The sequence below is a fragment of the Capra hircus genome, chromosome 1 (assembly GCF_001704415.2).
Source record: "Capra hircus breed San Clemente chromosome 1, ASM170441v1, whole genome shotgun sequence".
NCBI classification, from domain to species: domain Eukaryota; kingdom Metazoa; phylum Chordata; class Mammalia; order Artiodactyla; family Bovidae; genus Capra; species Capra hircus.
The window spans coordinates 67,444,883-67,467,325 of NC_030808.1; the positions used below are offsets into that span (position 1 = coordinate 67,444,883).

The 22,443-nt window shown below is 51.3% G+C and overlaps 1 protein-coding gene across 1 annotated transcript in view; it reads right to left on the reverse strand.

Moving 5' to 3' along the window:
* ADCY5 (adenylate cyclase 5) overlaps window positions 1-22,443 on the reverse strand; it is a 157,872-nt gene that overhangs the window by 15,151 nt on the left and 120,278 nt on the right. The window contains exons 10-16 of the mRNA XM_018045751.1: window positions 21,160-21,304; window positions 19,853-19,950; window positions 16,126-16,213; window positions 6,676-6,792; window positions 6,117-6,281; window positions 2,730-2,905; window positions 474-503 (exon numbers count right to left, since the gene is read on the reverse strand). Of these exons, the coding sequence (XP_017901240.1) occupies window positions 474-503; window positions 2,730-2,905; window positions 6,117-6,281; window positions 6,676-6,792; window positions 16,126-16,213; window positions 19,853-19,950; window positions 21,160-21,304 (819 nt within the window). The remainder of the gene's footprint in view (window positions 1-473; window positions 504-2,729; window positions 2,906-6,116; window positions 6,282-6,675; window positions 6,793-16,125; window positions 16,214-19,852; window positions 19,951-21,159; window positions 21,305-22,443) is intronic.

The window sequence follows — 22,443 nt, forward strand, 5'->3', positions numbered from 1 at the left end:
CTGTCCCAAACCCTTCTCCTGCCCCAGCAAAGAGCCCAAACCTTGAAGGCTGCATACTCCCTGTGCAGCAGCAGCCCAGAGGCAAGACCTAACCAACCAACCCTGCAAGCCTGGCTTCTGCTCCTTCCCTCTGGGAGCAGAAGGGGCACGTGTTCTCCTGTGCCTGGGGTCTCATGTACGCCCCCGGGGAGAGCTGGAGGCCTGTGGAATGGCCTCTGAGGCCTGATAATCTTGGTCCCGAGTCTGTAAGTCATTTTGGGATGATGGAGATAGTAAAAGAACGGTACCTACCCAGGGAGGCCCCATTGGTACTTCAAGAGGGAAGGGCCTCCTCCTTCATCACCCACCTTGCCACCAAGGCCCCCTCCCACCTGTGTGCCGCTGCTTTCTCTGCTGGGCTGGGGGCCTGAGCTGGTGGCCTCTGGCAGGCAGGGGTCGTATGAGGGAATTCAGACAAAAGAGCTTCAACTCACCACTGGGAGGTCCCGTTGTTGTTGAAGTCTCTGTGAACAGGAGTTGGAGAGGGCTGTTCAGAACTGCTCCCTGCCTCATAGCCTCCAGGCCTCTCTGCCTCCCCTGCCCCCTCTACACCCTTTACACCCAGCTCTGTGTCCCCATGCCTTATATTTCTGCCCCCACAACTGCTGCTCCTTTGCCATCCCCTCAGCATCCCTCTCCCCAATCCAAGGACACTTTCAGGATAGGAGGCTTGCAGAAAGCCTGGTCCCTATTAGCATCTGGTCACCAGGACCACAAATCATCCGGTCCTTTCCTGGGACCCTACCCGATCAGCAGCCTGTCCCCTCTCCCACCCCAGCCTGTTGCTGCCACCTAGGGGAGAAACACTACACTTGTACTGTCCAGTACAGTAGCTACTAGCCATATGTGGCTACTGAGCTTAAAATGTGGCTAGTACAGGTTGAGATGTGCTATCAGTGTAAAATAGATACCAGGTTTTGAAGAATTAGTGTGGGAAGATATCAAATACTTCATTAATAATTTAAAACTGACTGCATATGAAAATAATATTCTGAATATATTGGTTAAACAAATATACTATTAGAATTAATTGCAGGTTTTGCTTTTTAATATAGCTACTAGAAAATTTAAAATTACTTCTGTGGTTTGCATGATTTTTAGTAAACAGTGCGGCCCTAGAGCCAGGCCAGGGTTTCTCAACCCAGAAAAGGACCTCCACTCTCTGGGCGGGGCTACTTTGGTAGGAGGAGGGGAGGGGCTGTAGGGAAGGGGCAGGGCAGGAGAGAAAGACAGGCAGAGTCCCGCTCTTGCCCCATCCTTGGGTGGAGGGTCGACTTCCTCCTTCTCCCGTCCCCACAGGACTGCACACTGCACTGCTCCCCATGCTCCAGTCTCCCTGTCATCTGCCCAGAGCCCCGCACGGCCCCTGAGAAGTTCTTCCTTGCATCTGCCTTAGACCCTTCACTGCTGCTGCTGCTGCTGCTGCTGCTGCTGCTGCTGCTAAGTCGCTTCAGTCGTGTCCGACTCTGTGCGACCCCATAGACGGCAGCCCACCAGGCTCCTCTGTCCCTGGGATTCTCCAGGCAAGAACACTGGAGTGGGTTGCCAGGTCCTTCTCCAGTGCATGAAAGTGAACATCTTCATTTTCTCAGGTGACGTTCTCTGCACAAGAAGGTGACATCATTTCTGACACTGGAGTTGTGGCTGACGGTATCCATGACTGTACCTCCACTGCCAAGCTTGGTGCCTGGAACAGGGCAGGCGCTCCGTAAATATTTCTGAGTGACTGGGTAGATGGATGAATGAAGCCCTTCCTCTAACTCAGAGGAAGCACGGTTTGCTGCATTTTCTCAAGGGACACATGTCTGTCAGCTCTCACGTTTTGCACTTCCTGATGCGTGTGTTGGGGGGTGGGGGCAGAGATGGTAATGGGAAGAAAGGGGTACTGTTATCAGGCACTTTACACACGTATTACTACTGTAGGTATTATTATTTCCACTCTACGGGGAAAAAATAATGGAAGAGTCAGGAAAAATAGCCAAATAAATGTGTCTGAAGCTGAGATTCAAACTCAATTCGACCCCAAATCAGCGCTCTTTACCCTCAGAGCCACCTCCCTGGGACATCTGACATCTGTCACCATTTGACCAGGCTGACTGCCAGCTAGAATGCCTGGGGCACAATCTTCATTCGTGCCACCTCTTGGCTGCTCACCATCACAGTCAGGAGCCTTTGAGCAGTGCACAAACTACCCAACTGTCCAGGGAGGCCCTGTCTACTTTGCTGAGTTGCCATAAGGATGAAAGAGATAAAGTATGTCCAGGTGTCTGGCTTAAGGCAGGACAAATGCCCACAGATAACGAGGCTGTTCCTTTGCTCCCACGCACCTTGCTTTCCAGCTCTATTGAACCTTGACCCCTCTGGGTCTGTGTTTGCAAGGGCAGTGAGGTGAAGATAGCTCATCAAAGACTGCCTGGGACAGATGAGGAACGAATCACTGAAGCCTGAAGTCAGGACTGAGTAAGAGCCTGGAGGCAGCACAGGGGACCTAGTAGCCCTGAGGCCACCCTCATCACTGGGAGAGGGATGAGGGGAAAGAAAAAAGACACTCTGCTGTTTTTGCCTAGGTGGTCAGAGCTGGGACAAAAGGACACTCCTCTGGAAGCCCCCTGCGGCCCCAGTCTTCCGTTTTCCCTGTCTCTCTGCAATGCTCCAGACCCCGTTTGGGGTCCCAGGCGGGTGCCACCTACATGGCGTTGGCCGTGACCAGGAGGTCGGCATTGTCAAAGAGTGTGACACCGGGCACCTCAACGACGAGCACGTAGATGAGCTCGATGGCCAGCATGAGCACCAGCTTCCCGATGCAGCTGATCTGCAGGAACACGGAGCAGGCCAGCAGGCTGAGCAGCACGCTGTAGGTGAAGTACTGCGGAGAGAGGGCGGCCGCTTGAGCGCCCCGCCCCCCTCCCCGGCCCCGCCCCCTCCCCGGCCCCGCGCCCCTCCCCGGGCCCCGCCTTCCCTTGGGCCCCGCCCGCCCCCCGCTGCCCCCCACAGCCTCTCTTCAGTCTGAGTTGATCTCAGGTGAAACCGGGTCTGGGGATGTTTCTGCTGATGCAACTTATACTGTGATGTGAATGGCCCTGGGTAGAAACCAGGAGATGGGGCTGGCAGGATAAATATCACCAGTTTCAGCAGTGGTGCCCAATGGTTAGAGCAGGGCTTCCAGCTCTGGCAAATTTGAGCTTCAGCCCTGATTCATTATGGACTGTTTGTGTGACTTTGGCCATTTATTCAACCTCTCTAAGCTTGTTGAAAGTGCAAGTCGCTCAGTCGTGTCCGATTCTTTGCGACCCCATGGACTATACAGTCAGGCCAAAATACTGGTATAGGCAGCCTTTTCCTTCTCCAGGGGATCTTCCCTACCTAGGGATCGAACCCAGGTCTCCTGCCCTGCAGGCAGATTCTTTACCATCTTAGCCAGCAGGGAAGCCCCTAAGCTTGTCTCCCTGCATGCAAAGTCTTTTCTCTTGTGGGCTTACTGTGATGATTAACAATGATATGACACCCCCTGCCCCAGTGTGTGGTGCCCTCCATAACTGAAAGTGCAGGCTCCAGATCCTCCTGGATCTGCAACTTTAAATTCAGAGTCCTGAGAACTGAAAGTGTTTTCACAACTGATGTGGTGGCAACATCTGAACTGCCTTATTTGGTGGCCAAATGGATCTACTGATGTGATGTGAAGTATCACCTTTGTCCTGCTTCCTGTGACTAGTCATACATTTTGCTGCAGAAATATTTCTGTGTTTCATTATCAGGTGCTGCCCAGATTGCACCGAGGTGTGAGATAACCTTTTAAACGCTGGAAAACTTTACAGTCCACAACATACCTCATCTGAAGGGTTCAGATGAGGGGCTGTGCCTCCCCCTGTACTTTGGGGGGAATCCCTTCTGGCCTCAGAGCCTTGGACAGTTGTCCAAGGGGCCAAACCAGGCCATCTCAGAGGTCAATGTCTGTTCTGTTGTCCCCAGATATTAATCCAAGACAGTCAGCATCTATTATTTTGCTCTTTCTTTTAAATTTAGCATCACTATTTTTGCGCCAGGCAAAGCGACTCACTGCTGCCTCTGCCTTGGGATGGAGGCCAAGTATTGGTGGCTGGAAGTGAGGGTAGCCCCTGGTGACTGGAGGAGGAAGGGACTTGTTTCAACTCACCAGCGGTAAAGGGGCAGAGGAAGGAGTAGGGCGGGCACACTCAGACACATCAGCCTCGAGGATAATAATTCTGGTCTCAGGGGGTGGGGAGGGGGACAAAGCACCAGCCTGGATGCCCATTCAGACCCTGGGCCCAGACAAGGCCAAAGCTTAATACTGAGGTCCATCCAGGTCTCTGAGGAGTTGCTGAATTGCTGAATCAGAACAACACTTGTGGGGTGGGATCAGCCTGAGGGGTCTGCAGCTGGTGAGGCCTGGGATCTGAGGGCCCGAAACAGGTCAGGCTGGTGAGAGCTGAAGGCTGTGATCAACCATCTCCCACAAATGAGGAACCAGGACAGGCCCTGCCATCACTTTGTTCCCCTGCTCACCCGTGGAGCAGCCACCAAGGGACACGTGCAAGACCAAAAACAGCCTCGGCTTCCAACCAACAGCCCTCAGGCAGCAGCTCCTAGAGGCTGTCAGCCAGATGTGAGAGGGGAGGGAGGTGGAGAGCCAAGGCAGGCGCTGGAGCATGGCTTCCAGGGCAGAGTGGGCCCAGGGACCAGTGGTCCGGGTGACACCGGCACAGGGGAGCCCTACCTCTCACTGAGTCTCCCTCGTCCCATCCATACAGGGGAGGTGGATCAGTCCCCTTCCCTGGGACAGGTAAGAAGGCCAGCACTGTGACAGTCCCCAGGGGCCCTCACTGCCGTCTTGGAGCCTTCTTATGAGTCATGGGCCCTTTCGGAGTTGGCTGAAGGCATGGGCTTTCTCCCCAGAAAAGGGCAAAAACTGCCATCATCTTAGATTTCATGGGCGCCCTGGTTGGGAGTCAGGTTGTGGGAGTGGCCAGTGCTGGGAGGCAATGCGCTGGGCTGGAAGCCTGATCTTGCTGCTCTCTGCAGAATGGCTCCCTGAGGAAGCCCAGCAGGGTGGCGCAGCACTCAGAATACCATGCTGCTAAGGGTTCTTGACACCGAATTTTTAAACCCAATGATCTGCAGGTACACGATTTCATTTTGGGGTGACAAAAATGCTGTACGATTCCATTATAATGATGGCTGCACAAGCTGTGAATATACTAAGTGTGTTAGTCACTCAGTCGTGTCCGACTCTTTGCCACCCTATGGACTGCAGCCCACCAGGCTCCTCAGTTCATGGAATTTTCCAGGCAAGAATACTGGAGTGGGTTGACATTCCCTTCTCCAGGGGATCTTCCCAACCCAGGGGTTGAACCCAGGTCTCCCTGCATTGCAGGCAGATTCTTTACCAGCTGAGCCGCCAGGGAAGCCCTAGTGAGTTAGTGGGAGAACCCAACCCAGCAACACTAAAAGCTACTGAACTGTACTTTGAATGGGTGAGGCAGGTGGTAGGGCTGGTTTAGGATATAGTTCCTTTTGCTCCCCTCCACTCTCTGACCTACAGCAAAGGGGTCAGGCAGGCCACCCAGGGCAGCATGGGGGTATGCTGCTGAGGCTGAGGGTCCAGAAACATCTCTGCCTTCAGGTTAAGAGCAACAATTCTGAAGTCAGGTGACCTGGGTGGGAGCTCTGGCTCTGCCACTTGCTAACTGTGTGACCTTAAGGCATGTTATTTAACCTCTCTGTGCCTCAATTTCATCTGTATAAAGGAGCGAATAATAGCATCTTTGTCACAGGGTTGCTCTGAGGACTAAATGAGTAAATGTGAAGTTCTTAGCACTGTGTCTGGCACATGGTAAGCACCCTATAAGCAACAGCTATGCTATTATTGTTGTTAATATTATACAGGGAGGTTGGCCTTGCTCACTGGTGTCTGGCATAGAGTGAGACAGACTTCGGGGGAAGGAGTTTTCTGGAATGGCAGTGAGCCTGAGGGCCCCTGACTGTCCATCAGAGTAGTTGAGGGTGGAAAGGGCTGGTGGCGGGTCCCCATCTGCATCCTACCCCACCCTGCCCAGTACCTCGGGGAAGTTGCAGTTGGGCCAGGAGCTGCCGCAGAAGCCCTGCTCATCACCCAGACTGTAGTTGACGGCCGACTCCACCACGTGGCACGCGTTGACCTGACTGGCACTGATGTTGTGCTCGTCCCCCAGGCAGCCAAACAGGTCCTTGGAGTTGCACGTGAACTGTAGGGGAGGAGAGGCTCAGCCCATGGGGGCCAGACCAGGGCAGCCTGTCTCCACAGGCAACAAGTACCCATGCCCCATGGTTTTGGGTGAGGTCCGACCCTGACCAGGGCAGGAGATGAGCATGGAAGAGGCCGAGGAACAGGCAAGACTTGCCCAACTACCCAGGGCAGGGCTCATAAACCTCCCTTGAGAGCGTATTTCTGCGAGCCTTTCTGGTCCTCTGTCCTAGAGAGTGAAGACTAAAGACTGTGCGAGAGGCTTTAGGAGCTAAATCTGATCCCAGGCCTGAGGTGAGACCCAAATAAGAATTTCCAGCGAGGGAGAACCCCAGGGTCTGGGGTTCAGGGCTCCAATGGGCTGGGAGGTGCTGGGAGGGGGTGGAGCCACCCACCATGTTGACGAAAGCCGACAGGAACACGAGGGTGATGGTGAACACCCCCACTAGGGTGCTGTTCATCTTGGACCTCACGATCTTCCTGGAGAGGGTCTGCAGCGGGGCCGGGAAGAGCTGTCCCAGGGGCAGAGGGAGGGAGAGAGAGAGAGACAAAACAGAATTCAGTGGACTCCACATACCGCCACAGAGGAGGCAGTGGAGGCTCTCCCCCTCTTTGTCTGTCACCAGCGGAACCATGAAAGCTTTCCTGACCCCCCTCCCTGTGTGTGAGCCTCCAACCTCTGCTTCCAGGCCAACAACAGCTAGATTCTGCAGGGGGCCAGGAGGAGTCCACCTGAGGCGCTCACAGGTGAGAGAGGATGGATGAAAGGAAAGATGCCACCTTCACCCCAACATGGAAGCAGAGGAAAAGCCCATGTATCCACTGTGTGAATGCTGGGCCCCTTAGAGTTACATTCAGGGAGCGGCAGGAGGCAGCAGTCAGAGTCATGGAGGGCCCAGAACTTTCCGAGGAGGGCCAGAGGGTTTCTGGGACGAAGCAGGGAGCTGTGGATCTGAGGGCTCAGGGACAGCCTGGCATCTGGAGGAAGGGGACGGGCATGTGTAAAGGGGCAGAGCAGCTTGGGAGCAGAGGGTGGTGCCCCGGTCACATGAATTGAGTTTTTTCAGCAGGACGCCCATGGGCCTGCCATCTCCCTCACCTAACCCTGCCTATATTTCCTTCAACTACACACACTGTATGTCCACTCAAAGACCCACTGCAGTTTTGGTAATTAAATGGTTGGGTCTACCAAATCTGATACAACTGGCCTTGGCCACCACGTCCTCTTCATCTCCTAAGCAACCCAAAGAAGTTGGCAGACCCAGAAAAGCAAAGTGGTGGACCTGCTCCTCTCACCCCACCCACCTTCATGCCTCCTGGTAGGCTGATTTTCAAGCATGCCAGGTGTCCCACGGAAACCCCTACAGGCAGAGGAAGCTGGTGGAAAAGCACCCAGAGGCCTGGGTTCTGGGCGTGGCTTTTCCCGGGTGGCCCTGAGCACGCCTGCACATTCTGACTGAGCATGCCGGATGCAAGGCTTAGCCGCCCACTGTTACAGGGAGCAACACAGGCAGCTAAGTAGGTGAGGGCACACAGTGTGGCCATGAAATGACTGCTCATTCCCAGTGTGGAGGAGACTGGCTCATGCGCTGCAGTGCTTAAGGCCAGCAAGTGCCAGGCCCTTGGTCCAGCGCTCCTCAGCCGTGACCCAACCTCGCTACATGTGGTTCCACATGGGCCCATCAGGTTGCCCCCATGGGACTTTGGCAAACCAAAACAAATATGCTGACGCTTGTAGTGCTTGCTATGCCACGAGTAAAAGTCTCTTGTCCCTGACCCAGGAGTCTGGTGACTTCTGCTAGCATCTGTGAAAGAGCAACAAGCATAGAACCAACTCTGAGACCCTCCACAGTTCTTGACGCCAAGAAAGTGCCCTGCTTACCCCCGAGTCTTGGGCTTTGGGCTAAGTATGCATGTAGGGAAGCTGTATATCCCTTTCACTCCAAATCTCCCTCTGCCTTACCAGCAAGTCCGTTTCCTATTCAGCAGAGGGGAAGAAGGGACCACATAGAAGGACTGTAGCAGGGACGGAGGCTTGCAACCCACTTGGGCTCTAGGCTGAGTGGTGAAGACCTTGAACTTCATGTGCCAAGCAGGGGTGCCTTTCAGCTGTGTTCGTGGAGCATTGAGTCTGTGGGGTTTTTTTTTTTCTGAGAAAACACTTCCTTTGGAGGGTAATCTGAACTCTGACTGAACCCACTCTTTTATACTCTTAGGTACATACCCAAGAGAACTGAAAACATAAGTCCATAGAAAACTTCATATGCAAATGTTTAGAGTAACATTAATAGCCTGAAAGTGGAAATTACCCAGAAATCCATCAACTGATGAAGGAATAAACCAAATGTAGCAAGTCTACATGATGGAATATTATTTGGTCGCAGATGAAGGAATAAAGTGCTGTTTTATGGAACAAGATGAACAAACCTGGAGATATGTCATGTGAAAGAAGCCAGTTTCAAAAGGCCACACATTGTATTATACCATTTACACAGAATGCCCAGAACAGGCAAATTCACAGAAACAGGAAATCGATTTGAGGTTGCTAGCAGATGAGAGGAACAGGGAATGAGGAGTGACTCCTAACAGGTGAAGGGTTTCTCTGGGGGATGATGACAATATTCTGGAATTAGTGGTGATAGTTGCAGAATTTTGTGAATAAGCTAGAAGCTCCCCTTTATAAAGGAGAATTTTTCAGTACGTGAATTGTATCTCAAAAAAGTGCTAATTTTAAAAATTTCTGCTCAGCCTCTTACTGTGTAATCCTGGGAAAGTCATTAAGATCTTAGAGTCCCAGTTTCCTTATTGGTAAACAGGGAATATCTACTTTCCTGGGTAGTGGATACTCTAGGGTGGTCATGAAGACCCAGTGAAATGATGCATTTGAAAGTGCTTTGAAAGCTGTTAAATTCAGTAGAAAATTTAGTTAATATTTGCATTTTAAAGAGCTATGTTGCCAATAAGAACAAAAGTCCTTGTTTCTCATTAAAGGAATTTTTGGTTTCACAGCTGTGGAAAGTGTTTTGGCAGTAGCATGAGGCACTTACTCTGAAACGGTATGACAGATGGTTTCTAATCTTTGCCTGCTTAAAATTTTGCCATTTCATCCTCCCATCCCCCATGTTGCTTAAACCATTTCAGTTCTGATCACCCTATCCATCAACTGAATGGCTTCTTTCATTACCAGTGTAATGACTGATTTAGGCAAGCTATTACTAGATGCTAAAGCCTTTACAGAAGGTGGCTGTGTTGTTGTTTAGTTGCTAAGTCATGTCCGACTCTTTTGCACCCTCATGGACTGTAGCCTGCCAGGATCCTCTGTCCATGGGATTTCCCAAGCATGAATACTAGAGTGGGTTGCCATTTACTTCTTCAGGGTATCTTCCTGACCCAGGGATCAGACCCACGTCTCTTGCATTGCAGGCAAGTTCTTTACCACTAACCTGCCAGGGAAGCCCATAGAAGGTGGTGGTGGTTGTTGCTCAATCTCTAAGTCGTGTCCAACCCTCCCTCCTCCATCGGTATCTCCTGGAGTTTCCTCAAACTCATGTCCAGAAAGGTGGTTGGGGAACACTATGTGCAAAGGCTTCCTGGTGAACCTGAGACCAGGGGCCCCATGGGGGCCACCCAGAGGCCAAGAGAAGAACTGCAGGCTACTAAACAAAACCACCAGGAATAAACTTGTAACAGCTAAAGAATGATCACCTCAGTGCATTGCCTCGGTACAAACCAATTTTCCTTGTCACCATTTCAAAAGATCTTCTCTTAACTTTAAATCTCAGCAGGAACCCAGGAATTGCTGCTTTTTTGAAGTCTGCAGAAGATTTGACATCCTGGCCTGGCAAAGGTTTATGGAATATCTCATCTCCTGTAATAAAAAGTTCCCCTGTGCGTTGACCCGAAATCCTACCTGTACTAACCATGGTGTAAACAATAAGATTCTTCACCTGGAGTAGAATCTCCTCGTGGGGCTACCCTATAGCTGCAAACAGATTCTGGAGGGCATTTGTCTGGCAGAATGATTGTGTCTGTGCAAACCAATTGCTCAATGCCTGTTCACCAGCAGAGCTCAGGAAAAAAATCAATTAAAAAAATTTCCCATCCAGTACATTCCCAATCTGATTAATTCAAATCAATTCAACTTGAAAAATGGGAATGGTGACACAATTAATAAACCGTGACTGAGTGAGGGGCAGCTTTGGTCCTGCCCTCTCTGAAAGTCTCCAGGCAAATCAATGACCTCCCTGGGGTCCTGCTTCCCTTACTGTGATGTGGGGCCAGGGTACCGAGGAATGAAATCTAGATGCAATCTGACAGTAGAACATTTAAGAAGACAGACTTTCTGACAAGGAGCTAATAATAGAAGCAGTGGCTCCTGCTTCAGAAAAAAAATTTTTTTAAGATACAAAAATTTCAGAACAAAGCAGGCAGACAATGACCAGGTGACACACCACTGTTCTCATCACCTGGCCTTTCAGGGGCCAGTTGGACATATTAACAAAGACATATTAACATATTAACAAAGGAGGGGAAGGGTTTGTGGGTTCTGGAGTCAAGAACCATCTGGGTTTAAAACCCAGCTATCTCATTTCCTGGCTTCCCTGATGGCACAATGCTAAAGAATCTGTCTGCCAATTTAGGAAATGTGGGTTCGATCCCTGGGTCAGAAAGATATACTGGAGAAGGAAATGGCAGCCCACTCCAGTATTCTTGCCTGGAGAATCCCATGCACCGTGAGCCTGGCAGGCTACAGTCCATGAGGTTGCAAAGAGTTGGACACGACTTAACAGCTAAACACCAACAACAACCCCACTTCCGAGCTCTGGGATCTAGGGGAAGCTGTCTAACCACTCGGAGCCTCATTCTTCTCATCTGCAAAGCGAATATAATAAAAGCTACCTTCAAGGTTTGGGAAAGGCCAGGCAAGGTGGCACAGCTGGGCTCTGGACCCGAGACAGCTGGACTGAAAAGCCACGGGAGGAACCTAAGGTCTGCTTCCTGGCATGAAGAGTTCTCCACCCCTAGGTGAACTGTGCCCAGCAGCAGCACACCCTCTTCTAGTAGACAGAGTGCAAGCCCAAGCGTCTGGAAACGTGAGTGTGGGATTCTGCAGTGGTCACAGGACAAGGTACTGGGAGGCAAGAGGTACAGGTGGTGGAGTAAGACCTTACTTTAGAAGCTGTGGGCAGGAGTCAGGGTGGAGCGGTAGGAAGGAGAGCTGGCAAGGTGGGGCTTGGCTACATTCAGGCTTCAGGGAGAGGGACAGGGGGCTTTTTGGTGACTGCACAGGGAAGACAAGGGCCTATAGGAAGCTCTGGTCAGATATGCTTTCTGGGCCTATCTGTATCCAGCTCCCAAACTGCAGGAAAGCAGAGTTTGGCCTTCTGAGAGAGAACATGCCGAGGAGCCACAGGAGAAACAGGGGATCCTGATCAAGTGTAGGAACAGAAGGGAGGCACACTCTTCCACCCACTTGGGTGGTGGCATTGGCAAAAGCGCCAGTGCTGTTGGGGGCAGGCCGCGGCCCCTTCACTGGATGATGACGGGACAGAGGGATGGGGAGGCTGAGGGAGCAGGCTGCTGCTGCTAAGTTGCTTCAGTTGTGTCCGACTCTGTGTGACCCCATAGAAGGCAGCCCACCAGGCTCCCCCGTCCCTGAGATTCTCCAGGCAAGAACACTGGAGTGGGTTGCCATTTCCTTCTCCAATGCATGAAAGTGAAAAGTGAAAGTGAAGTCGCTCAGTCGTGTCCGACTCTTTGCGACCCCATGGACTGAGCCCACCAGGTTCCTCAGTCCGTGGGATTTTCCAGGCAAGAGTACTGGAGTGGGCTGCCATTGCCTTCTCCGGATGGACCAGGCAGAGCTGGCCAAAAACGGAAGGGGCTGCACTCAGGAGATATAACAGGCTTGCGCTCCTGGAGGGAACCCAGCAGAGGCTGGCCTGGATCTCGCAGGATTATTGCGAAGGGGTTCCAGGCTCAGGTGGTTGTCTGGACTGCCTCACTGTTTGGGAACCTTCCAATCTGAGATTCTCTAAGTCTGTGGACCACGTGTGATGCAAAGAGGGATTTAGCATGATTTTCTCTGAGCAGCTCTGCGCCCCAGGTCAGCACCAACACCAAGGGGAGAAAGGACTAGAGTGTCTGGGTGTCCACACAGCCCTCTAACAGCCTCACCAGAAACAGGCACTCAGGGGACGTGCCTCAGGACAAGGTACCCCAGGCAAAGGAGCTCCAGAAGGCAGAGAGACCAGGACTTTGGGACAAGAGGAAGATCAAGGCTTCAAATTAGTCTTGCTAAGAAATCTAGGTGTGTGTGTGATCTGGACCAAGCCGTGTCAGGAAGAGATCACACCCGCCCGAGATGAAAACACACTCAGAACCCCTGGTGAGCAGCACATTTCAGAAATGCCTTCCAATAGAAAGGACCCGGGAATTGCTCCCAGACAGATGGCTAAGAAGACTATGTCAACTGACTCAGACTACACTTTCTTCATGTTTCTCTCTTCAAAAAGAATAAAATATGGATGATTTAAGAAATCATCCAAGTCCAAGTTGTTTCGGGGAAACGGAAAAGTAAATGAGACATAGAAAGAGACCATGTCTGACAGAACCACCTGGCTCTGCGTCTGAGGAGCCCACTGAGGGCGGGGGTGACTTAGGAACTGCTGTATCTCATCGGAAACACCGCTGGCCATGACATCAGAGAAACTGCGGGAATAAGATGAAAAATGTCTGTTCTGGCAAATCTTTTCGCAGAAAAAAACAGAATGACACGGAAAATTCCAGTTCAGTCAGCTTCATGGCAATACCTGAGAGGTGATATAATCAACTTTCAGTCAGTCAGGCTGCAGGCAGTGTGGGGGTGAAGGAAGGGCCAACCCGCCCTGCTGCAGAGACACCAAAGGGGAGACTTAACCCGCTGCACATCTTACTGCGCAGTTCATGCACAACGCGAAGAGAGAAGATTAACTGGAAGATTAACTGGAAGAGGAGTTCATACTACAGACCGTTGCTCAGGTTGGGGTCTACTTTACAGAAAGTGGATAAATGCTGAGAAGATGGATTATCAGAGGCTTGTGAGAGACAGATGCAGCCAGGACCCCAAGATGGGTATTAGAGTCTATTTGCTTCTTGGCCGAGATCAGCAGGTTTCAGGCTTGATAAGTCACAGAGCACTTTTTTTTCTAAACACACTCTTTATAGAAACTCTACATCTGCAAGACGGAAGAAGCAGGCTCCCCTGGAGGAAGGGTGTGGGGAGGTGGAGGTGTGGGATGCAAGTGTTCCAACCACCCCCCACCCCCAGGGAAACTGAGGCCTCAGGGCAGCCAGAAAATCCCCGAGCTGGATGGAGGAATTGAGAGCAAGCTGACTGAATGTGACACTGATTACAAAATAGGTAGATTCAATAAAACACGAGGAGGCGGGGAAGACGTCTATAAATCATCTCCGGCAGTGGCGAAAGAATTCTCGAGACCAGAGAACTAACTCAACGTGGCAGGGCAGGTGGGGGAATGGGCCTGTCCCCCTGTCCCTCCCCCACCCCGCCTCTCCCCCCAACCCCAGCAGATACACACTCAAAACAGGGAACACAAACCAAATGAATTCAGTGTAGCTCCGATTTACCATAGCAGCTAACAGAAAAGAGATAAATCTAGGTTCCGGTTTAAAAACTGTGAACAAAACTTTGATTCTGACTTGAATAGGCTCATTAAGCTCCTCAAATGAACAATGACTTTGCTTCAGTTTATAACTTAAAAGAAGGAAAGATTCTTTTTTGAGCATTCAGCAAAAGAACGTTTAAGAGGCCCTTTTAGCTATGGCATGCTTTATTTTTTAAGGTTGTTTTATTGTGCTGAAGCATATATAACGTAAAATTCGCCAGTTTAACCATTTTTAAGTGTCCGTGTCAGTGGCATGAATTACCTGCACAATGCTGTGAAGCCAGCACTTCTATTTCCCAAACCCTTTCAACACTCCAAACAGAAACTCTGAACCCAGTAAACAGCAACTCTTCACGCTCCCTCCCCCAGCCCCTGGTGCCCTCTGGTCTACACTCTGTTTCTGCGAATTCGTCTATTCTAGATACTTCAGATAAGCGGCGTCATGTAATATCTGTCATTCTGTGTTTGGCTTCCTTCACTTAGCGCAGTGTCTTCAGGGTTCATCCATGCTGTCGCGTTTCAGAATTCCGTCCTTCCACGGTAGAATAATACTCCACTGTATGGATATAGCACTTTGCCTATTCATTCATCTGCTGATGGACACCTGGGCTGTTTCCACCTTTTGGCTCTTGTGAATATACGGTGTGCTTTTACGGGCATGAGATGAAGAAAGTGGGACTGTCCACGGAGGGGGACAAACAGGTTCGGGGGAGGCAGGCTTGCCCACAGCAAGACCAAAAGGCAAGAGGGACTGAACACAGAGCAGGAGCAAGGTTGTAGCCTCAGGGAAGGGGCTGGTGGAGAGGCAGGGAGCCAGGATTACCCCTACCTTGCAGCACAGCAACAGGCTGAGCACCCAGCTCAATTTGCCAAGTCAGCCTGGCCAGCCCTGCCTCTCTCTGAACCCACTCAGGGCAGGGCTGTAGCACACCAGATGGTGGTAAGGTCCTTCCGGTTCTGACAATCAGTCCTTCAAGATATTGACCATCAGGTGATGAAAGAGTGAACAGCCCCATGAAGGACTCTGGAGGGTGGAGGGACAAAGAGGACTTCGGAGGTGACAGAGGCCCAGCTCCCCAGGAAGGAGAACATGGTCCCCCTGCCGAGGGTGTGGGGAGTGGTGGCAGGGCCTGAGGCCCCAAGGGGCTTGGCTCCAAGTGAGTGTCCAGGAGGAGCAGAGAAATGGTTACAGCACAAGCTGGCCAGGACTTGTCCCTGCCGGGATCGAGTGCTTTCTAGAATCAGACTGGCCCATCAGGGAAGTCTTAGTGAAAGTGAAGTCGCCCAGTCGTGTCCGACTCTTCGCAACCTCATGGACTGTAGCCTACCAGGCTCCTCCGTCCATGGGATTTTCCAGGCAAGAGTACTAGAGTGGGTTCCCATTTCCTTCTCCAGGGGATCTTCCCGACCCAGGGATCAAACCCAGGTCTCCCGCGTTATAGGCAGACGCTTTACCCTCTGAGCCACCAGGGAAGCCCAGGGAATTCTTAAGCCAGTGGGAAAGAACCGAGGAAGAGGTTTGGTGGGCAAGGCAAATGGGAACCTGACTGATTCCTATGACTGACCCTAATGACCTGTGGTCAGGTCCCCTCAAAGGACACAGCTTGGATGGCGACACGGCATGCCTAAGAGGAGACATGGGAGGAAACCCAGAGCAGGGCCTCACGTCCGTATCCCTAGCCATGTGGCCTCGTCTGAAGCAATGGACCACTCTGGATCTCCCTCTTGTCTGTATGATGGGCAGCTCAAAAGCCATCATCTCTAAGGCCTCCTCCAGGGCCATCTCTGGGGCACACTGGAACCCAGAAGAGGCGTGATCTCTTTCATCCATTCTTTCAGCAGGTATTTAGTGACCATTGCTCTGTTCTCGGCTTTGTGCTAGGCGCCCTCCCTTCGGCCCATCTGATACCCAGGGGAGAGATGAAATAGGTGGCAATAGTATCTTCTTGTTGCAGAGATGGGCAAAGGCTAACTGAAACCGCCTGTACAAATAAGCACCCCCAGACAAACTATGGCCCCTGCAGTCTGGCTTGCTGCCAATGCCAATCAAGAGGTATGATCCAGCTTCAGGCACCTGGGTCCCGGGCGTGACCCTCCAGCTCCAGCGTGGGGAGCTTATCAGAGGGCTGGGAAGGGAGGGGAGAAGGCAACTGGGGCTCAAGTGTAAACTGGACTCACCTTCACGCAAGAATAGATCACGGACACAAACACCACCAAGGTCAGCAGCAGGAAACAGGTCAGGTAGAAACTCAACATGAACACGGAGCTGGAAGGAGAGAGGAGGTGGGAATTCTAGGGCTCTGAGAGGCCCTGCGAAGGAAGCAGAGCTTGCTCCATTTCTCCTGCACCCACTGCCCAGTCTTTGGTGCCTGGCCCCTGACTCACTGCGGGGAGATTAGAGCCTTGTGAGCCGATCTAGGACCCTCCTCCATAATGGCCTGGCTCCTGCCCTTCCTCTTGGTCCTGTCACTTTCCTGGGGAAGCACAGCCCACAGCGGGGCCGAATGGAGAACTGGTGACACCTGCTCAATGTTTTACCTAATTCTTAGCTATCCATAAACTCACTTTCTTTAAACTGGAAGGACCCATTTTAAAAATCACCTGGTTGTTCCCTCCAGGTAGTCACTCATGGCTTGACAAGTAACTCTGAAGACGGAACATTGATTTGATAAATGGCCATCATTTATAGAAATGCATTTGTCAACAACCCAACCAGCCACTCTGAGAAACAGTAGTGACATGTCCCTTTGGAGGGCAGAGTCCCTAAACTTGTGCCCACTGTCAGGCTGCACAACAAGTCCTGTTCAGCTTCTGTTCCCCTACTCCCACCCAGCTCAACAAAAGCCATAAAACCCGCCGGGCTCTCCACAGTTCCTTCTTACAGGAGCAGATCACAGGTGAGCTTAATGTTCACCAGGAGCCAGAATCCTTGCACGAGAGAACTGCAGATGACTTTCCATCTGGGGCCTGCCACGGCTCTCCTGGGGCAGGGGCTGGCTGAGGCACAGCACTCTCTACCAACCACAGGAGGCCTCAGACACTCCTCCCTTTCAGGGAGTGAGATGGCCTGAGATGCCAGGCGTTGTCCGCAGGTCAGAGGCAAGTGGGGGACACAGAAGGCAGGTGGACACCTCCAGGGAGGTGTCTTTGTTCCAGGCTCTCCCAGGAGCCAGCACTTATCTGCCTTAAACAAATAGAACAGGGAGAGAGAACTCTCTTCAGAGGGAAAGAAAGACCTTTAAAGTAGCTTTTAAGCCTTTCCTGGAGAGAGGACAGCCAGAGAATGACCTCTGTCCATGCCTTAGCAGCTTGGAGCTGAGGCCAGGAGGGAGTGAAGCCGCTGCTGGCAGAGCAGGGATCTGCAAAATCCCAGCCCCAAGCCACGCTGCGGAGAGAGAGAAGCAGCAAGGAGGCGGATAAGCAAGGAGGCACCCAAGCGAAGGGGTCTCTCAGCTGCAATGGGACAGGAAGTCTAGGTTGCTTACTATACCTATTGCTCCATTTCATTACTGAATGTAGGTCCTGCGCCGTAAAGACCCACAATCCCACCAGCTTTGCACGGCCTCAGTGCAGGGGACAATGGGCACTAGCCGCCTAACCAGGGAGCAGCTGGCTGCTGGTGTCTGGTTTTCACCTGCAGCATTCTGATAGGGTCATGGCAAACACAAACGCAGGGCCATCTCTTCAACAATGAGCACCATTAGAAAATAAAAAGCACTGAGTAATAAGCCACCATGACGCCGCGCACCTCCCCATATGATGCACTGAGGACACTTCTGTGGGATTCTTGTCAAAAATAACCTCCATCGAATCATGAGGAAACATCAGACAAATCTAAATTGAGACATTCTAAATCGAGACATTCTACACATTAAAAAAAGTTTTTGTTTTTTTTTTTTTTTTTGGCTGCTTGCAGCTTGTGGGATCTTAGTTCTCAGATCAGGGATTGAACCCTGGGCCCCTTGCATTGGAAGCATACAGTCTTAACCAGTGGACCACCAGGGAAGCCCAAGACATTTTACACATTAATTAGCTGCTGCTGCTGCTGCTGCTGCTAAGTCGCTTCAGTCGTGTCCGACTCTGTGCGACCCCATAGACGGCAGCCCATCAGGCTCCCCCGTCCCTGGGATTCTCCAGGCAAGAACACTGGAGTGGGTTGCCATTTCCTTCTCCAATGCATGAAAGTGAAAAGTGAAAGTGAAGTTGCTCAGTTGTGTCCAACTCCTGGCGACCCCATGGACTGCAGCCTACCAGGCTCCTCTGTCCATGGGATTTGCCAGGCAAGCTAGTACTGAACAAAAGTGCCAGGGCCACGAAGGATCAGTAAAGGCGGAGGAAGCACCACAGACTGGAAGGGACCAAGGAGATACAGCGGTTAAATGCGGGGTCCTGGCCCAGCGCCTAGAACACAAAAAGGCCCTTTGGGGGAATGCTGATGAAATGAGAATATAGCCTGCAGATTGGTCACAGCATCGCTGCAATGCTGACTTCCTGCTCTGACTACCGTGCCGCAGTCGCGTGGGCTGTCACCATTAGGAGAAACTAGATGAGGGATGTACAGAAACCCTCCAGAGTACTTTTCCAACCCCTCTATAAGTCTGTAATTATATCAAAACGAAAAACAGAAGGTGTTGGGGTGAGGGGACACTTCTAGATTTTTAGATTTATGAGACATAACCAAATGCAACCAGTGACTCTTGAGTAGATCCTGGCTATGAATAAATTCGGAGCAGAAGACATTTAGGTGTATGATTTTGGAGATTTGAACATAGACTTGGTATTAGATGACTGCAGAGGAACTGGGGTTAGTTTTGTTTGGTATAGGAGGCACGGTGGTTAAAAAGCAAAATGCCCTTAAAACAGGTGTAGATTGATGTTTTATCAGGGGCACAATGTCCCTGTGTCTAAAATTCACCTTAAAAAATCAGAAATGCACCTGAAACTAACATATCATTCTGAATCGACTATACTTCAATTTTAAAAAATCAGAAAAAAGCAGATGAAACAAAATTTGTAAAATATTAACAACAGTTCTACCAATGGGGTGGGTGTTGATTACATTAATTACTTTTCTGTATGCTTGAAATGTTACTTAATGAAAAGTAAAAGATGTGTAAATATGCATACGTATGCATATATATACACATACATGAATACATATGTGGAGGGGTTATCTTTCTCACTTATCTGTGAGTCTGCAGTGATCGACTAGCTAACAAACACTTCATTTCAGCCCACTTCCAAGTGGCTCCCTCAGAAGACACGGGGCCTCTCTCAGGACACGGCCAGTCCTCAGAAGAGTTCAGGTACATCTCTTTGAGAGAAGCCTTCAGAATCTGAGACCCAGTCTTTGAAATATCCAGAGTAGCAGAAAACCCTTATCTTAAAAAAATTTATTTATTTTTTGTTTTGGCTGTGCGGCATAGCATGTGGGACCTTAGTCCAACCAGCAGTCCAAATTCAACCCGCACCCCCTGCGTTGGAAGCACAGAATCTTAACTACTGGACCACTGGGGAAGTTCAGCCTTTCTCTTTTAAAGATGTGTTGATTTTTTGCAAGAACCAAAGGTCACGCAGAAACCAACCTGGTGAATACTTTGGGTAATTCAGTGGGCAACAGTGGTCTGTGTTAAAACAGGATGAGAGGATGAAGTGGAGAGAAGGGGTGTCCCATGCGCTGGCCTGGGCCCAGATAGAAGTTCCCCACAAAGAGCACTTCGCCTCCCCATCTGGGAGGAGGCAGACTTCGGCTTCCTTGTTCTCCTGAGCACACATCTGGAGACTTCTCTCCTATCTGAGCAAACTCAGCTCAGATCCCACCCTGCTCTGATCTCCTATGACCTCTTCTTTGCCCCTGGAGCCCCTACAGCCAGAAGTGGTTGCCTGGAAGGGACGAGGTACTCACTGGGGCACGACGGTGATCTGGACAAAGCAGATGAAGAGGAAGACGAGCGAGGCACAGGCCACGTAGGCACCGAATCGGTCATCCACTTGCTTGGAGTACTGAGAGGACATGAACAGGGGGAGGGGGCGGAGTCACCCGGCCAGTCTGCTCCAACCCCCTTCACCCCAGACACAGCCGGGACCGTCCACTCCCGACACCTGGAAGGCCAGGTCAAGACAGCACTGGCCTCAGATCTCAAGAAATCAGTCCACTCACCACACTGTGGTGGCCGTGGGGAGGGCGGCTGACTACGTTAAACCAGAAACTCTGCAGGCTGGGTCACCACGGGAGTGATCCATAACGATCATGGCACACGTTCCTGGGTGCCACCTACACACTAGGACACGTGCCGGAGCCTGCAGGCACCACCGCACATCCTCACAAGAGCCCCAGGAAACAGGCACAGGACTGCTGCTGTTTCTGTGTCAGAGATGAGCATGCTGGGACTCAGAGAAGCCAGGTGACTTGTCAAGAGTCACAGAGTTCATCTCCAAGGTCCTAACTCCCAGCTCCCACCCCTCCCATGACATCAACCAGCTGGAAGAATGGCTGTGCTGGCAGAGAGAGGGTAGTGCATGAGTCAGTTCCATTTATGCCGGTAAGCAGACCAAGCTGCCTCCTCATAGCTTCCCCCTCCTGATCTGGTGTGCCTTACTTGGCCACGATCATGCGTTCATACGATCCCATGCTGCCCAAACACAAGGGAGACCCTGTGACGTGTAGCTGAGGCCCTGGACCTGCTCTGTCTGCTTCCGGCTCTGTCACCACCTCACTGGGTGGCCTAGGGCAAGTCACCCAACTACTCTGAGCTTTAAGAGCTCTTGAACATCCCTTCCAACTCGAATACTTTGAGGTTCCAGTGTGCCAAAGGCAGCTGATGGTCCATTTGTCATTATAATAACAATAATACACACAGCAATATTTACTGAACATCTACTATGTGGCAGATACTGTTTCATGTGTTTTACACACATGGACTTGTTTAATCCTCACTGACACTATGAAGTAGGTGTGCTGAATATCCCCATTTTCCAGATAAGGAAACTGAGGCACCAAGAAATTAAGATTTACCTTTTTCCACCAAGAAAGTCTTCCTAAAAGCCCCATTTCCTGGTTAGGACAGCGTCAGAGCTGGGGAAATGGAGGTGGCAAAGAGGCACTCTTTCCATGGTAAGGGAAGTGGGAAGGGAGCCAGCTTGTTGCTTCTACCCCCTCCCTGTGGTCCTGATTCTTCCTGGGGCCCCTCCTTCCCCCATGGGGTGCTGTACCTTCTTCTCTAAGTCAGGCTCCCTGAAGGTCAAGAGGAACTTGCGCACATGTTCGGATCGCAGCCTGTCGATGCTCCTGGCATCAATGGCACGGCCCAGAAATTCATCCACTTCATCCTCAGGGTTCGAACTTTCCTGGGCATTCCTGGTGAGCAAGGAACCGCAGACACAAGGCAGGCTTACCACCAGGGGGCGCTACCGCCAGGGGACTGCCGGCTCAGCCCCTGTACCCAGACCCACCAGAGGGGCTGGATCAACCCTGATTAGGGGGTGGGAAGTTGAGAGTGACACCAGGCCAGCCAGAAGCCTAGGTGCTTACATGCGCAGGAAGCTGCCCCGTGGGCTGTGGGGGCTTCACTGACCATAGTGAAAATGAAAGCGTTAGTCGCTCAGTAGTGTCCAACTCTTTGCAACCCCATGGGCTGTAGCCTGACAGACTCCTCTGTCCATGGGATTCTCCAGGCAAGAATAATGGAGTGGGTTGCCATTCCCTTCTCCAGGGGATCTTCCCGAGCCAGGGATTGAAGCCAGGTCTCCTGCATTGTGGGCAGACTCTTTATCATCTGAACCACCAGGGAAGCCCCCTGACCATAAGGATTTTCTAACTCTATTGGTATATATATTATTATATGATAAATGATAAAACATGTAGCCCACCAGGCTCCTCTGTTCATGGGATTCTTCAGGCAAGAATACTGGAGTGGGTTGCCATGCCCTCCTCCAGGGGACCTTCCCGACCCAGGGGTCGAACCTGCGTCTCTTACATCTCCTGGATTGGCAGGCGGGTTTTCTTACCACTAGCACCACCTGGGAAGCCCATATATGTTATATATGACAATGATAGTATGAATTATCATCAAAGGTTTGTTTTTTCCCCTGCAGGTAACAATCTGCTCTTCACTCTTTTGCTGTACCATCATCCTGAAATCAAAGGCTGAGACCAGAAGGCAAGACCTCTGCCGCAAGGCCTGGGAGCCTCCTGGCTGCTCTCGCCAGACTCTGGGGACTCTATGGGAAACATGTTGCACAATCTTTTGGTGCTGAACTAAACACTCTACTTCTAGAGCGAAGCCCAGTCCTTGAGTGGGATTTCTGACAGCCCCAGAGACAGGGGAGTGAAGGAGAGAGAAGGGGATACTCCCTCGGGTCGCTGGGGTATGGCCAGGAGCTGGCGGCCAATGTTTAAGGCCCTCCCCATCCTGGGAGCTGCACGTGTGTGTGTGTGTGTGTGTGTGTGTGTGTGTGTGTGTGTGTGTACACATGCAGAGTGTGTGTGTGTGTGTA